Source organism: Balaenoptera borealis (assembly GCF_965194805.1).
Source record: "Balaenoptera borealis genome assembly, chromosome: 19".
NCBI classification, from domain to species: Eukaryota; Metazoa; Chordata; class Mammalia; order Artiodactyla; family Balaenopteridae; genus Balaenoptera; species Balaenoptera borealis.
Window position 1 is genome coordinate 57,526,951 of NC_138878.1, and position 14,763 is coordinate 57,541,713.

The 14,763-nt window shown below is 58.5% G+C and overlaps 1 protein-coding gene across 1 annotated transcript; it reads left to right on the forward strand.

Moving 5' to 3' along the window:
- The first annotated feature begins 4,462 nt into the window (after positions 1–4,462).
- ERF (ETS2 repressor factor) lies at positions 4,463–12,097 on the forward strand. The gene is made up of 4 exons (XM_082370119.1): positions 4,463–4,636; positions 9,061–9,295; positions 9,674–9,789; positions 9,896–12,097. The coding sequence occupies exons 1-4, from the start codon at positions 4,615–4,617 to the stop codon at positions 11,203–11,205; spliced, it is 1,683 nt and encodes a 560-aa protein (XP_082226245.1). The 5' UTR covers positions 4,463–4,614; the 3' UTR covers positions 11,206–12,097.
- The last annotated feature ends 2,666 nt before the right edge of the window (positions 12,098–14,763 follow it).

Sequence of the window (14,763 nt, forward strand, 5' to 3'; positions counted from 1 at the left end):
ATTCATACTCTTTAGGGGGTTGCACTGGCATCAACTGTCCAGGAGGGTTTCTCTGTGTGTATGGAGCTACATGTTATTGGCATTACATTGGGCATAAGGGAGTTCACTGTCCAAAGATGAGCTTATCCATTCATTATTGATTGCCATGCTCTTGGGGATGCTATAGGCAACAAAACAGACAAAAATCCGTGCCCTCTTAGAGCTGATATTATGGAGGAGGGATTCAAATGACAAGCAAATACATTATGAAAATATATATGTCAAATGATGCTAAGTGCTATGCAGAAAAATAGTGCATAGAAGGGACACAGGGATCTAGGAAGGGGGCTCCAATTTAAAATATAGTGGTCAGGGACTTCCATGGTGGTCCAGTGGTTGAGACTCCACGTTTCCACTGCAGGGGGCAGGGGTCTGATCCCTTGTCAGGGAACTGAGAGTCCTACATGCCACGTGGTGTGCCAAAAAAAAAAAAAAAAAAAAAAAATATATATATATATATATATGTATATGTATATATAGTGGTCAGACATAGTCATATTGGGAAGGTGGTTTGTTTATTTTATTTTTTAATTTTTGGCCACACACTGAGTGGCTTGCAGGATCACAGTTCCCCAACGTGCCCTCAGCAGTGAAAGCATGGAGTCCTAACCACTGGACCACCAGGGAATTCCTGGGAAGGTGATTTTTAAGTAAAAACCTGGAAGGGATGAGGGACAGAGCTATGTAGACCTCTGGGGGAAAAGTCTTCAAGGCAGATGGAATAGCATGGGCAAAATCCCTGAGGGAGGAATGTGCCTGGCATATTCAAGAAACAGCAAAGAGGCTGGAGCGTAGTTGGAAAAGAAATGAAGGGGAAAGGTGGGAAGTGAGGTCAGGAAGGAAGGGCCTTGCAGGCAAGGAGCTGTAAAAGCAAGGGGTTGGCTTTTACTCCCAGTGAGCAGAGGGGCTATTGGAGGGTTTGGGGCAGCAAAGGGATGTCATGTGGTTGACTAAAACCGTTCTGGCTGCTCGTAGAGCACAAACTATAGGGACCAGTGGCAGCAGGGAGACCAGTGAGGAGACCCTAGACCAGGATGGTGGTGGCAGGGGAGGGTGGCTGATTCTGAAACAGCTGAAGGAAGAGCTAGCTGATGGGAGTTCCCTTCAGATTGGATGTAGGATGAGAGAAAGGAATTAAGGATGATTCCAAGGTATTCAGCTTGAGCAACCAGCAAAATGGAGTTGCAGTTTCCTGAGATGGGGAAGACTGGAGGTGGAGGGATAGTTTGGGGGAGCTCCGGAAGACCATTATGACTTGGCAAACTCGAGAAATCCAAATGGAAACACTGATGAGGCAGTTCAACATGTGAGATTGGAGTTCAGGGTAGAGTCCTGAGATGGAGATAGAAATTCGGGTGTAATCAGCATAGAGATGGTATATGAAACCGTGGTCCTGGTGGAGATTGTCAAAGGAATGGGTGTAGATGGAGAAAAGAAGAGGACCTGGGACTGAGCTCTGGGGCCCTTCAGCATTTCAAGTCAGGGAGATGAGGAAGGGTGATACTATAAAGGGGTTACATTTTCCGTTTGACAATGGTTACACTGTTTAGGTGGCTCTGCTCTCTAAACAGTGTGGGTGGGTCCTACTATTTCTAAGGGAATGACAATAGAGTAGTAGTGGTTCATTATTGCTTATATGGGTAATGGGTGGGTTGCAATTATGATTTTTATCGTCCACACAGTTTCCTTTCTAAGTGTGAAGTCTGTGAAGAGTTGTGACTTCTGTGGGGATAGGTTCTGTCCATGCCTTTGCCTGACAACAATAGGATAAATGTTATCTGTGTCAGGACAGTAAACTGGAACAAGAACTACTAGGTCCATGGGAGTCGGGGTGTCCTCACTGTCCAGAGTTGTTTTCTCCATGGAGTGTTACACTATTCATCCCAGGCACATCCTAGGTCTGTGAGAGGCTGTGCTTTTTACCAGCCCCAGGGGCATTTGTGGAGGCTTTCCATAGTGAACTGAGGAAAGGGGGGGTGGTCCTTGCTCATTGGAGTTCACATGGCCTTGGTTGGATGGTATATCTTCAAGGAATGACCAGTGGTGATGGACAGTTTCCATCACAAGCTCACAACATCTAGGTGTTTCACATAGGAATGGTGGGGTTCACCATCCATGGGGGTGGTTTTCAGTGTTCACAAGACAACTGAAGTATCCGAGACAGTCCACACTTCTATGGTGGAGTCACACAGACCCCTGAGGGGTTATAATATCTGTGGACACGCCATTTTCACCAGGCACTCCCATTCTCTGTGGATGGCTGAGAGTCTCCCGTGAGGCATAGCCACCATCTATGATTGTGTTTCACAGAAACTGTGGAATTGAGTTATCCAGCTGGGTCAGGGTAGGATTATGCCATTAACAGGAAATTTCACTGTCAATGCTGTGTGTTTATTGCCAACAGTTGGAGTCTATAGGGTGAGGGGTGCTTACCTCATTCACAGGGTATATCGTTCACTCTGCTAATAATTATTACCAGTATTTATTGCGTACTTACCTCAAATCTCTGATTTCTCACAACAACCTAATCATGTAGGGCCTATTATTTCCATTTTACAGATGAAGAAGCTGAGGCTCAAAGAGATAACTTGCTCTATGTCGCGTACAGGAAATAGCAGAGTTTGGGTTGCCACCCCAGTCTCTGTCTTGCTGGTGGGAGTATGGAGGTCACTGAGGCTGTTATAGACCTATTATCTTTTAAACTTTGCATCATCTTTTTCTGAGGGGGGGGGCAGTAAAAGAGGTAGTAAAATATAGTGGTTAAGGGTGGTGATTTTGAATTGGGTAGGTTGGGTTTGAATCCTGGCTCCAACACTTCCTGAGCCTCATTTTCTTAATCTGTAAATGGGGCTAACAATAGTAATTCCCTTCTTTGGGGTTTTGTGAGGATTGAATGAGAAGATGTCCCGACAATGCTTGGCCCAGTGCCTGGCACATCATGAGCGTTAGCAATTGGGGAGGGAGCTGTTATAATAACAATGATGATGATTATCATGGCTGGACCACACTGCTCCCAGAGGGTTACAATATCCGTGGGGGAGCTGCACTGTCCGTAGGCAAGGTTACATAATTCCCCAGGAGGGTGATGCTTCCCGGGAGGCCTTGGTCTCCCTGAGGAAGAGGCCTGAGACTTCTGAGGCACTGGTGAGGTTCTGCTCTAACGCCGCTAGGAACCCAGCAACAGAGGCTGGGCTTGAAGCCCTAAGCACCCAGAGCCGGACCCTTCAGGCCTTCCCTCTCTGTGGCCTGTTCGTCTCTCCCTGTCTTCTTGATTTCACTCTCTCTGAGCATCTCCCCCCACCCTCCCCACTTCGTTTCCTTTGGTACCTCAGAGTCTTTTCTGAGACTCTGTTTCCAGGATCAGCCTGTGAATATAGCTTCTATTTGCCCTCGACTGTTGGCCATCTGATCATTGCTGATTTCCTGTTTCCCAAAGCCTCAGGCTCCATCCATTCCTCCCAGCTGCAGAGAACAGACTTAACACTGCCCTATGCGCTGGCCTTCATCCTTAAGCCCTGCCTTCCTCTCTGCTGGCGACCCCCCAGTGCCCCTTTGGGAGCACATTTGTTCCGACTTTGCTCACCCCCTCGCATCCTGACCCCATCCCCGGAACCCCCTGCCCTGGAGGTGGAGGTGGGGGTACCTCCGGCGCCAGCCGTGTCCCCAGGACAGCTGCAGTCTGGGGATGGGGGGGCGGGCTCCCGTGTGCATTCTCTCTGGTCACTTCCTCCCCAGTTGGGACTGGGGCTATCTGGAAGGCCAAGACCCCATCCCTGGAGGAACGGAGGGCACAGCCGCCTCCCTATTTCCGATGCTGGGAAATGCCTCCCACCCATTCCACCCCACCCCTGGACAGCTGCCCCCATTCAGGCTCAGGGTTGTTGGTGGGGGGACATGGTGAGCCCAGCCTGGGAAATGCTGTGGTCTGGATCATCCTCCAAGGTCCTGACCCGGCCCCCCTGCAGAGAAAATTCTGCCTCCTCCCAAAAGGTCCATACTCCTCCTCACAAAAGTTTCTGACACTCATCAGAAGGTACCCCCCAACCCCTCTTACAGGCTTCCAAAGAAAATCTGGACCCCGCAGTGGGCAGGAGAGGAGGAGGGGCGGCAGGTCGCGAGTCCTGAGGACTTAAGTTATCTTCAGACTTGGAGCCTCAGAGAAGGGTCATGACCCCCCGGACCCCATCCCACCCCAACCCCCTCCATCCCTCCTCCCCCGTCGCGCGGCCCCTTTAAGCCTAGAGCCGGCCGGTCCTCAGTGGCTGCGCGCCGACGAGTGTGTGTGTGTGTGTGTGCGTGCGTGTGTGTGTGTGTGTGTGAGAGTGCGCGGGGAGGGGGCGGGCGCAGTGTCTCCATGGCGACGCGGCGGTGACGTCGCCGGCCGGGGGGCGTGGGCGTCCCGGCCCCGGAGTGCGATATTAACCCGGGAGGCGGCGGCGGGGAGGGGAGAGGCTCTGAGAGGCGAGGCCGGGTGAATCGGCGAGGGCGGCCCGACGGGCTCGGGACGGGACGGGGCAGCGCGGGCGCCGGGAGCTGCGGCCCGGAGTCGGGGCGCCTCGCCCCGGGCCCCCCAGCATGAAGACCCCGGCGGACACAGGTGGGGGCGGGGGCAGCACGTGTGGGGGAGACTTGTTGCCCCGGGAAACCAGGCGGAGAAACTTTGGGGGGGCTGAAGGGTTCTGGGGGAGCCCGAGTGATCCCCAGTTCCGGGGGACCCCCAATCACTCCAGACCTGTTGCTTCTTGCGGCGCGAGCGGGGGTGTGCACCGGACCCCCAATTCCTGCCTCTGGGCGCAGTGGTATGGGTGCTGCGAGTCCTGGTTCTCTCCTTGCCTGGACCCCGAAAGCTGGGCTCTCCCTTACTCCCGGGATCACGGGGGTGGCTGGGTTCCTCCCCGCCGCTCTGTCACGTTGCACTCTGGGGGCCGGGACGTGTGCGGGGTGTGTGTGTGCGGGGGGGGCTGTCCACAGGGCCCGCTATCCCAGGTTCCGCGCTGCGCGGTCCGGCCCGTGACCTTCACCGCGATGCGTGCCCCGCACCGGCTTAGAGGGGGATACAGGATGGCCTCTAGGAGGAGGGCGTGAGTGGGGAGCCCGGGACTCGGGGACCGGGCTGCACCGCCCCTCCCCCGCCCGTCTCCGCCGGCTCCTCGCTCCCCCGCCCGCGCCGAGTCGCAAAGTTCCAAAGCGCAGCCCGAACGTTCGAAAAAGGAACTTTTTGTTTCCGACCTTAGAACGCGCGGCTTTAAGGTCGCTCGGGAGAGACCTGGGAACCCTCCTCCCTCGCCTCCGGGGACCCGGGGTTGGGGAGGGTGGGGAAGGTGGGGGTGGACGCGGAGGCTCCCCCCCCCGCCCCCCTCCCTCATCCAGCTCTTCTCTTTCAACCGGCCGTCTCTTCCCTCCTCCCCCCTCTTCCCCGCCAACTTGCTCCTCCTTAAGGGGCCAAGGTTCCCCTCCCCCGCCCCGGTCGGCGGGCGGGGGGCAGCAGGATTAACCCCCCCCCCTCGGACTTTCCCCCTTCCCCTCCCCCGCCGCCCCCGGGCTCTCGCTGGCTGGACTTTGCGCCCGAGCGCGCTGGGGGAGGGGTCCCAGCCGCCCCCTGCCCGTCTACCCCGTCGGAATCCGGCCCGGGGCGGGGACGGGGGAGGGGGAAGGGGGCCGGGCGCCGCTGTTCAAACTTGTTTCCTTCCCCCGGCGGCGGCGGCCGCGGCTAGGGCTCCTGTGTGAGGGTGTGTGCCCCGACCGGCCCACCCACCCCGCCCCCCCGTCGCTCGGCGGGTGGGGGCGGCTCTTAAAGGGCTCCGAGCCGGGCTCCGGCGCCTGGGGATTGGGGCCTAGAAGGGGGCTGGGCGTGGGGCAGGGGTTCGGAGTGCAGTAGGGTCAGTCACGTGCGTCCCACATACTCTCTGGCTCCCAAAGGCTCCAGGGCCGCTGGGCCTTGGGGGCATCAGGAGCCTCCCCTCGCCGGAGGAGGGGGCCGAGGCACCCAGACAACCCCGCCTCGTCTTCCCTCCCTGCTACGGGCCTTCGCCTGGTGGGACCGGCTGGGCCGCTCCCCCAACCCAGTCTTGGGGCCGCGCCGTGTGGGTTCTCTGGCTAGGGGAAGGGGCGGGGGCCTGTACTGGTCTCCCAGTCGGTCCATGGGTCCATCTGCCTCCTGGCTGGCCGCTGCGCGCCCCTCCATCCGATCCTCCATCCCGGCCCCTCTCTCCTCTGCCGCGGCTGTTTCCCACTTCCTGTTTTCTTCCCGGCTCTGGCGCCACCGAAGGCTGCCTGGACTGGGGGAGGTGGCGGGGCCCCCCAGGAGGCCGGCGTGTTCTTCCTCTACCACTACCCCTCCCTTCCGACCCCCAGAGTCCTTTTAAAAAAAGTTTGGGCAGTTATGTGAATTTGAGGGGCGCCCAATAATTCTGCAAACCCCCCCTCCCAGGTTTCCACAGTCTGTCTGGGAGATTCCCTACCCCGCCTCCGTGGGACCCAGGTGTGCCTTCTGGGACCCCGCCATCCCAGCCTTTCCTGTCTGCTGCCTCTTCTCCACCCTGTCTGGCAATGTCCTCAGCTCTTCTCTCAGTGTCAGCTGCTCTGTCTCTGCCTCGCTGTACCCCCATGCTCCAGAGGTCCTGCACCCCCAAGCTTTCTTGGTGCGGGCCGGGTGGTTCCCTGTTTTAAGCACGTGGACCCATACACAACACACACTCACACATGCTCCCCTTGCCCGTGCCTGGCTCCTGGCTCCAAAGCCTGGGGAACAGAGCCCCATTGAGACACCCTGACGTCACCCCTCATCTTCCTTCTCCCCCCAAAGCTGGGAACAGGCCCTCATGTATGCCATGTCCGATGAGGAAAGCTGGCTTTGGGGTGGACCTGGGAATAGGGAGGGCCCTTGCCACGAGTGGGAGCCAGGGTTCTGGCCTGGGAGGTGGTTTGTTCAGGGTGGGGGCTTAACTAGGGGGCCTGGGTCAGCCCCCGGAATGCAGCTTGAGGCCTTTCCAGAGCCCCCCACCTCCCTTCCCTTTGTGTTGCATGTAGTCTCTCTCACTCCTTCTCTTCTGCAAAGTTTATTTTTAGCCTCCTGCTCCCCCGCTCCCAGGACTGTCGCTGCACACACGTTGCCTGGTTACCGGGACAAGGAGGCTGGGGCGGGTGGGCTGGGAAGGGTGGCTTTAATTTTGGGGGGAGGGTGGAAATCAGTACACACCCCAGCTCTAGACTGATGTCTCAGGGGCTTCGGCCCCCACCCCGAGTCGGAGAGCCAGATTGGGGTTTAGGTGGGGGGGAGCGCAAAGCTTGGTGCCCTGAAGGGAGACAGGAGTTTGGAGGAGGTTGGAGGGTACATGGAGCGGGCGGACTCTTGGGTTCCCAGGGACCTCTGGGCCCTCAGCAAGACCCTGGGACCTGGGTTCTCTGGCAGGGTGAGCGTAAAGGGGTGAACGCCTGGATTCCCAAGAGAGGGATGGGGCTGTGGATGCTGGGGTCCATGGAAGGTGTTGTCAGGGGCTGTCACTTCTGAATGGAGCAGGGGCTGCTGGTACAGTACCCTGGGTCTGTGACCAGCTGGAGGTCATATGGTCATAGCCCTGGAGCCCTGAGGGGCTGGTTTGAGGCTGGAATTTCTGAATGAGGCAGGGACCAGGTGGGGAATGCCGGCCATCCCAGTCTCCCCAATGCCAGGGGTCAGGGAGCTGGGTCCCAGTAGAGGTTAGAGTCGGCTCTGATTTAGAGGGAGTGGCCCCTGTGGGAATAGGAACTGCTGATCCCCTGGGTCCCCATGGGGAAGGATCCCCTGTTGGATTCCAGACTTGGGTGGAGTCTTTGGGGGAGGTTCCATGTTGCCCCAGGCCTGGTTGGTACCTGCTTGAGCTGGGGTGTGAGCAGGGCCAGGGGAGGGAGGCTGACCCTTGCAGCCTGATTGGGACTTGGGACCCCGCCCATCCTTAGCTCTCCACCTTGGCCTTCTCCCTCTAGTGGCACCAGGACTTCTGTCTTGCCTCCCCCCTTCTCTTCCTCCCTTTCCCTCCTCCCACCCCTCCATTACCGGCTGCCTAGTGCTGAATTATTGATGACCCCTGATTACCCGGGGGTTTGGGAAATGACAACAACCGCAGCCCCTCCAACTCTCCCCCCCAGGCTGCCCACCACCTCTAGGGACCAGCCAGCCCACCACCAACCTCTACCCAAGGTTAATGCTGGGGGCGGGTAGGTAGGTGGGCAGGGAAGAAGCTGAGGATGAGAAGGCAGGAGGGGGAGCAGGCTACAGTGAGCGGTGCCTGTTCAGTCTTGAGGCCCTCCAGCCAGGTTGGGTCCGTGCGCCCGGGTCTGGGTAGGGCAGTGCAGCACAGAGGGTCCAGGGCTTGATGGGGGGGCGGGGGGGGGCGCTCTCTCAGACAGTCTGGGTTTCACTCTCCAGGGAAGACAGAAGCCTCTGTGTGTGCAAGCGCTGACCTCATCGTCAACCAGCCACCCCACCCCTCCTGGTCCTTTTAAGAAAAAAAAAAATCCTCCTCTCTCGGGGCCTAGGGTGGGAGTAAGGGCTCCAGTAGGTCTTGGGAGGGAGACAGTGTACGTTCCTAGGAGGGGAACAGAGAAGGTCGGGGGGGCAGGGGGGGGCGGCGTGGTAGTGACTGACCCTGAACGGGAGTGCGGGTGGGCTGGGGGGGGCTAGCCCCAACCCGTCTGGCCACGTGTGCCCCTTCCTGCCCCTCCCCCACTGGCAGCCTTGCCCGCCGGCCTGGCTTGGTGCCTGGCCCCCTGGCACTGGCCCCGGGACCCGCCGCCGACGGTTTCCTGTTTCTCCCGGTGTCGCTGGAGCAGGCTCCAGCTTCCCCTCCCCCCAGCTCCTGTCTAGCCCCCCTCACACACAGACAGACACACACTGTCTCCCTCTAACCAGGTCCTGGCTTGGCAGGGGGAGACGGATTTCCCCACGTTAAGGGCGGGGTAGGGGGTGGACCCTGGGATGGGCCCCAGGGCCCCAGACTTGGCGCCCTGACCCGGGGCCGCACCCCTGCCTCCTGTCCCCAGGGTTTGCCTTCCCGGATTGGGCCTACAAGCCGGAGTCATCCCCCGGCTCGAGGCAGATCCAGCTGTGGCACTTTATCCTGGAGCTGCTGCGGAAGGAGGAGTACCAGGGTGTCATCGCCTGGCAGGGGGACTACGGGGAATTCGTCATCAAGGACCCCGACGAGGTGGCTCGGCTCTGGGGTGTCCGCAAGTGCAAGCCCCAGATGAATTATGACAAGCTGAGCCGGGCCCTGCGGTGAGGAGGGCAGATGCCCCTGGGCAGATGTGGACAGCCCCCCACTGGTTGGGAGCCCCTGGCCCATGGGAATAGGCTTTGGGTTTGCCTTCCGGGTCCAAATCGCAGCTGTGTGACCTTGGGCAAGTCCCAGCCCCTCTCTGAGACCATTTGTCACACCGAGGTGTCCTGAGGAGAGAATACAGCCAGGGACGTGGCCTCTAGTCTGGCCCCAGAACTGAGGGGAGAGCTGGTCTCCACCCTCTGGACCTTGATTTCTCTCGGGTGGCCCATGTTTCTCGGTCGCCCTTTGCGAGCAGCTCTCACACGTGTCAAGGTACGGGGTCTGGACTTGGGTCCCGTGTGACTGACCGTCCAATGGTGTTTCTACATCCACAGCTATTATTACAACAAACGTATTCTGCATAAGACTAAGGGGAAACGGTTCACCTACAAGTTCAACTTCAACAAACTGGTGCTGGTTAATTACCCTTTCATCGATGTGGGGTTGGCTGGTGAGTACAAGGGCTGGTAAGCATGGCCTCAGAGGGAGGACAGGGTCTGTCTGAATGTCCAGGCGAGGCTGGGGGCCTTGACATCGTGTCTCCCCTCTCCCGCCAGGGGGTGCGGTGCCCCAGAGCGCCCCGCCAGTGCCGACGGGCGGCAGCCACTTCCGCTTCCCTCCCTCGACGCCCTCCGAGGTGCTGTCTCCCACCGAGGACCCCCGCTCACCACCGGCCTGCTCTTCGTCCTCATCCTCCCTCTTCTCGGCTGTGGTGGCCCGACGCCTGGGCCGAGGCTCTGTCAGTGACTGTAGCGATGGCACGTCAGAGCTGGAAGAGCCACTGGGAGAGGACCCCCGGGCCCGACCGCCTGGCCCCCCGGAGCTGGGTGCCTTCCGCGGGCCCCCGCTGGCCCGCCTGCCCCATGACCCTGGTGTCTTCCGTGTCTACCCCCGGCCCCGGGGTGGCCCTGAGCCCCTCAGCCCTTTCCCTGTGTCGCCTCTAGCCGGGCCTGGCTCCCTGCTGCCCCCTCAGCTCTCACCGGCTCTGCCCATGACACCCACCCACCTGGCCTACACTCCCTCACCCACGCTGAGCCCTATGTACCCCAGTGGTGGCGGGGGCCCCAGCGGCTCGGGGGGAGGCTCCCACTTCTCCTTCAGCCCTGAGGACATGAAACGGTACCTGCAGGCCCACACCCAAAGCGTCTACAACTACCACCTCAGCCCCCGCGCCTTCCTGCACTACCCTGGGCTGGTGGTGCCGCAGCCCCAGCGCGCTGACAAGTGCCCGCTGCCGCCCATGGCACCTGAGACCCCGCCAGTCCCCTCCTCAGCCTCGTCCTCCTCTTCTTCCTCCTCCTCTCCATTCAAGTTTAAGCTCCAGCCGCCCCCACTGGGACGCCGGCAGCGGGCGGCTGGGGAGAAGGCTCTGGCGGGCGCTGACAAGGGCAGTGGCGGTGCCCTCGGTGGCGGTGGCAGCGCAGGCGGGCTGGCCGAGGGGGCCGGGGCGCTGGCCCCCCCCGCCCCCCCACCGCCCCCTCCCCAGATCAAGGTGGAGCCTATCTCAGAAGGCGAGTCAGAGGAGGTGGAGGTGACTGACATCAGCGACGAGGATGAGGAAGACGGGGAAGTGTTCAAGACGCCTCGTGCCCCCCCTGCACCCCCAAAGCCCGACCCCGGCGAGGCACCCGGGGCAGCCCAATGCATGCCCCTCAAGTTGCGCTTTAAACGGCGCTGGAGTGAAGACTGTCGCCTGGAGGGGGGTGGGGGTGGGGGCCCCACTGGGGGCCTCGAGGATGAGGGAGAGGACAAGAAGGTGCGTGGGGAGGGGCCTGGGGAGGCCGGGGGGCCCCTCACCCCAAGGCGGGTGAGTTCTGACCTCCAGCACGCTACCGCCCAGCTCTCTCTGGAGCATCGAGATTCCTGAGGGCTGTGGGCAGGGGACCCCCGTTCCCTCCACCCCCCCCCCCCCCCCGCCTCTTTTGCTGCCTTAACCCCCCCCATTCCCTGGAGGTGAGGGCAGCTTTCTCGTCTCTTCCCTGCCTCCTCCCTTTCCCCTCCCTCATGTTTTGTATGAAACTTTTAATTTCTTTTTTTTTTTTTTTAACGGTGAGGGTGGGTGGGTGCCCAGGGCTGGGGGCTGTCCCCTGTCTCTATGGGTTTCTAAGCTCCGGGCAGAGTGGTAGGGGGGAGGGGGGAGTTAAGGGGGCCACCTCCATTCTGGGGAATTTATATTTGAACTGAGGCTCTGGCCTCAAAGCCCAGGAACTTTTTTATTACAATCGCTTAGGAAGTAAAGCCTTGTCTCCCTCCCTGTTCTCTGCCTCCTGTACCTCTCTCCCTTTCCACCCCCCGGCCATCCTCAGCCCCGATCCTGCCTTCCCTGCCCCTCCAGGGGCCATGAGTGCCTGGGTTTCTCATACCCCCCCACAGGGTTGCGGCAGAGGAGGGAGGAACGTTTTATGATGAACCTGAACCAAAAATTCTGTTGGGGGGGGGTTGGGGGTGGAGGAGGGTGAGGGGTGCCGCCCATAGGCCACAAATCTCTACAAGTGCCTGCTATCCCTCTCCTACTTCCCACCCCAGCGCCAGTCCAACCCCTTCACCCCCAGCTGCTCCTAGGAACTAGCCCGTAGGCAGGCAGGTGGGAAGGGGGTGCCCTGAAACCAAACTGGAAGCCCCCTCTGCCTCCCAGCTGGGGCCCCTGGGCTGGGGGTCTGTGGTCAAGCCTTATTCTGTATTGGGGACGGAGGGTTGGGGGGAGGGAAGTTGGGGGCTGCTGGAGAATGTATTCAAAACAATAAAACTTTGGACCTTTGGATGCAGTGATCTGTCCTGGGTGCTGGGTGCAGCCACTGCAGGGCAACAGCCTTTGCTTGGTTCTTAAGGACAGGGACCTAGACTGGACCCCCAAATGGACCTATGGCCAGAGGGCCTAACCCCATCTGAACGGGGCAAATCCAGGCCTGGGAAATGAACTCCTGACCTTGGGTGGCACTTAACCCCTGGGCCTGATGATGAAGGTCTCAGGCATGCTCTGGCCCTCTGACTGCTCCCCTCTTCCATGGGGGATCTGCTCCTCCTTGGGAGCCCCTTAGGCTCTTCAACAGCACGCCATGGCCCTTGCTCTCCTGCCTACAATGTCTTTCCTCTCTGTGAATTCCTAGCCGTGCCTCCATGGAGCTCCTTTTGCGCACCTCTGAGGTTCTCCCACACGTCACTCTCCTTGGATGCGCTTATGAGCTAATCTGGGAGTCCTTTGGCAACAGGCTTGCTGGCTGTTGAAATGTAGACCTTGCAAGGTACCTTAGTGATCTTCTCATCAAACCATGGAAACACTCTCCGCCAGCAAGTTAAGAAGGGACTGGCTTCATCATAGTTGCTATTGATTGACCTACTGTATGCCAGGTACCTAGTTGGGAGGTGCAGCGCTTTATCTCCAACATCCAGCAAGGTAGGGGCAAGCGGCTCACTTAAATCACTTGCCCAAGACCTTAAGCCCAGCTAGGACTTTAAGTGAAGTCTGTCTCTGAAGCTCATGTTCTTTCAACAACTGAGTTCTCCTCCTAAAGCCAGGACGTTGGACCTAGACCAGGATCTCAAGATCATAGGATCTAAGAGGTGAGCTCATAAGGCTAGAAGCCCAAGTTGGAGAGCTTGAATCAGAGATGAAAGAATCAGGAGGAGGAATCCAAGCTGGAGGTGCCCTTAGAGACAGCGCAACCCGTTCAGTGCAGGTGAGGTGCTGGAGGCCCAGAGAGGGGAAAGAGTTCCCCAAGGCCACACAGCTGCTAAGAGAGAGTGAGAATTGAGGGCTCAGGGCCTGTTGGACTGGCTTCCCCGTGAAATATCACCCTGTGTAACTCTGAGGGGGAAGGGGCTGGAAACACCTACCCACTCTCATTTCATCCTCATTTCATGCCAGCCCAGGGTGGGTGGTCCCAAATGATGCCCACTGGCAGCGAAGAGAGGATCCAGGGCTGGGGTACTGGCAGGAAACTGAGGCTCTCGTGGCAGCCTATGGGCAACTGCTCCCTCTCCTGGGTGATGTAAGTCACTCCCTTAGGGTGGGGGCCACTGGGCTATTTCTGGAAGTTGGGATGAGGCCTGTCTCCTGGCAACATAGATGCAGCTGAGTTGGTGGTGGTGGTGGTGTGATGGAGAAAGAGGGCTGTCATCATTGGAGGCAGGAGGGAGGACCCTGATTAGTAGTCTCAGCACCTGATTCTAGCGCCTTCAAAGCACCTCTAAACCGGGTCTATCGTGGACTCAAAAGCACTCAGCTCCAGAACTGCTCTCCAGGTTATTCCACAGCCCAAGCAGACTTCCTGCCCCAAATTCTGGCTGAGTGGGATGTCACAGGTGGCATCTGGTCTTGAAAATTCCAGAGGCTCCTCTAATCTTTAAGGACCCACCTAAATCTATTCACAGTTTCTGCAAGACCATACCCTTGCTCCCTTCCACATCCTCCGGGATCTCTGATAACCAAGTATAAAGCCCTTTATAGATCTCAAGACACTTCATCAATTAATTCATCCCATGAGAGACCCTCTTCTTACCGATAATCTCCAGTACTCCCACAGTCCCCCAAAGGTCCTTCCTTATGCTTCTCAACCATCCCTCAGAGATACCCTCAGTCACCAGTAGTTTCTCACAGTTTCCCACAGACCTTTTACAGACACCCCAAGTCCTCTCTGACTTCACTGGTCTCCAGGAAGACCAGTTCACCTCTTCAAAGACTCCCCTGAGCACCTCCAGACACCCATAGGCCCCTCATAGCCACTTACAACCCGCTCTAGCACCCCTCAACAAACGTTCTCAGCTCGTACAGACACTCAGGTAAGATTCCCTCAGACTCCGACGGACCCCAATCCCCTCTGGCGGTTGCCCACGCGCGGCCCACTGCGCATGTCTCACGGGTTCTGGCCGTTAAGTAACCGCCGCTATTCCGCCCTGCTCTTCTGCCCTTGCAGACCTTCTTGGTCCAGTTTAGGATTCCCTAGGCTTTGGCGCTTGACTCGGATTTTTGCTTGTGGACTCCGAGCCGCCGCCAGAGGGCAGCAGACACTGTTTGACTGAGAAACTACTACAATTCCCAGAAGTACCCGCTCTGGGCTGTGCGTGATGCAGCCTCCTTCATTAAGAAGAGAGCGGAAGTGTGACTGCGCTTTGCCTTCTGGTTAATGCAGTTTGAAAAGGCTTTAGCGCTACCGTCTGTCCTACCCCAGGGGTTTGTGTCCGCTGGGAATTGCGGTCAGTTACAGACCGAGTGGACGAGACTTTCTTCAGGCTTCAGAAAGGACAGGACAATTAGTGTGATCACAGGATCTGATTAAAGTGAAGTCTAGAGACTCCATTTCCCATCATTCCACAAGGCAGGAGGGGCGGAGGGTGATTTCATTCTAGTTCCAAGTACTTCCGGGACACACACACACACACACACACACACACACACACACACACACACACACACACACACACACAC

Coding starts and splice junctions, on each gene's coding strand:
- ERF (XM_082370119.1), top strand. CDS start 4,615: ATGAAGACCCCGGCGGACACAG. Junction 4,637..9,060: donor GAAGACCCCGGCGGACACAG/GTGGGGGCGGGG, acceptor TCCTGTCCCCAG/GGTTTGCCTTCCCGGATTGG. Junction 9,296..9,673: donor AAGCTGAGCCGGGCCCTGCG/GTGAGGAGGGCA, acceptor CTACATCCACAG/CTATTATTACAACAAACGTA.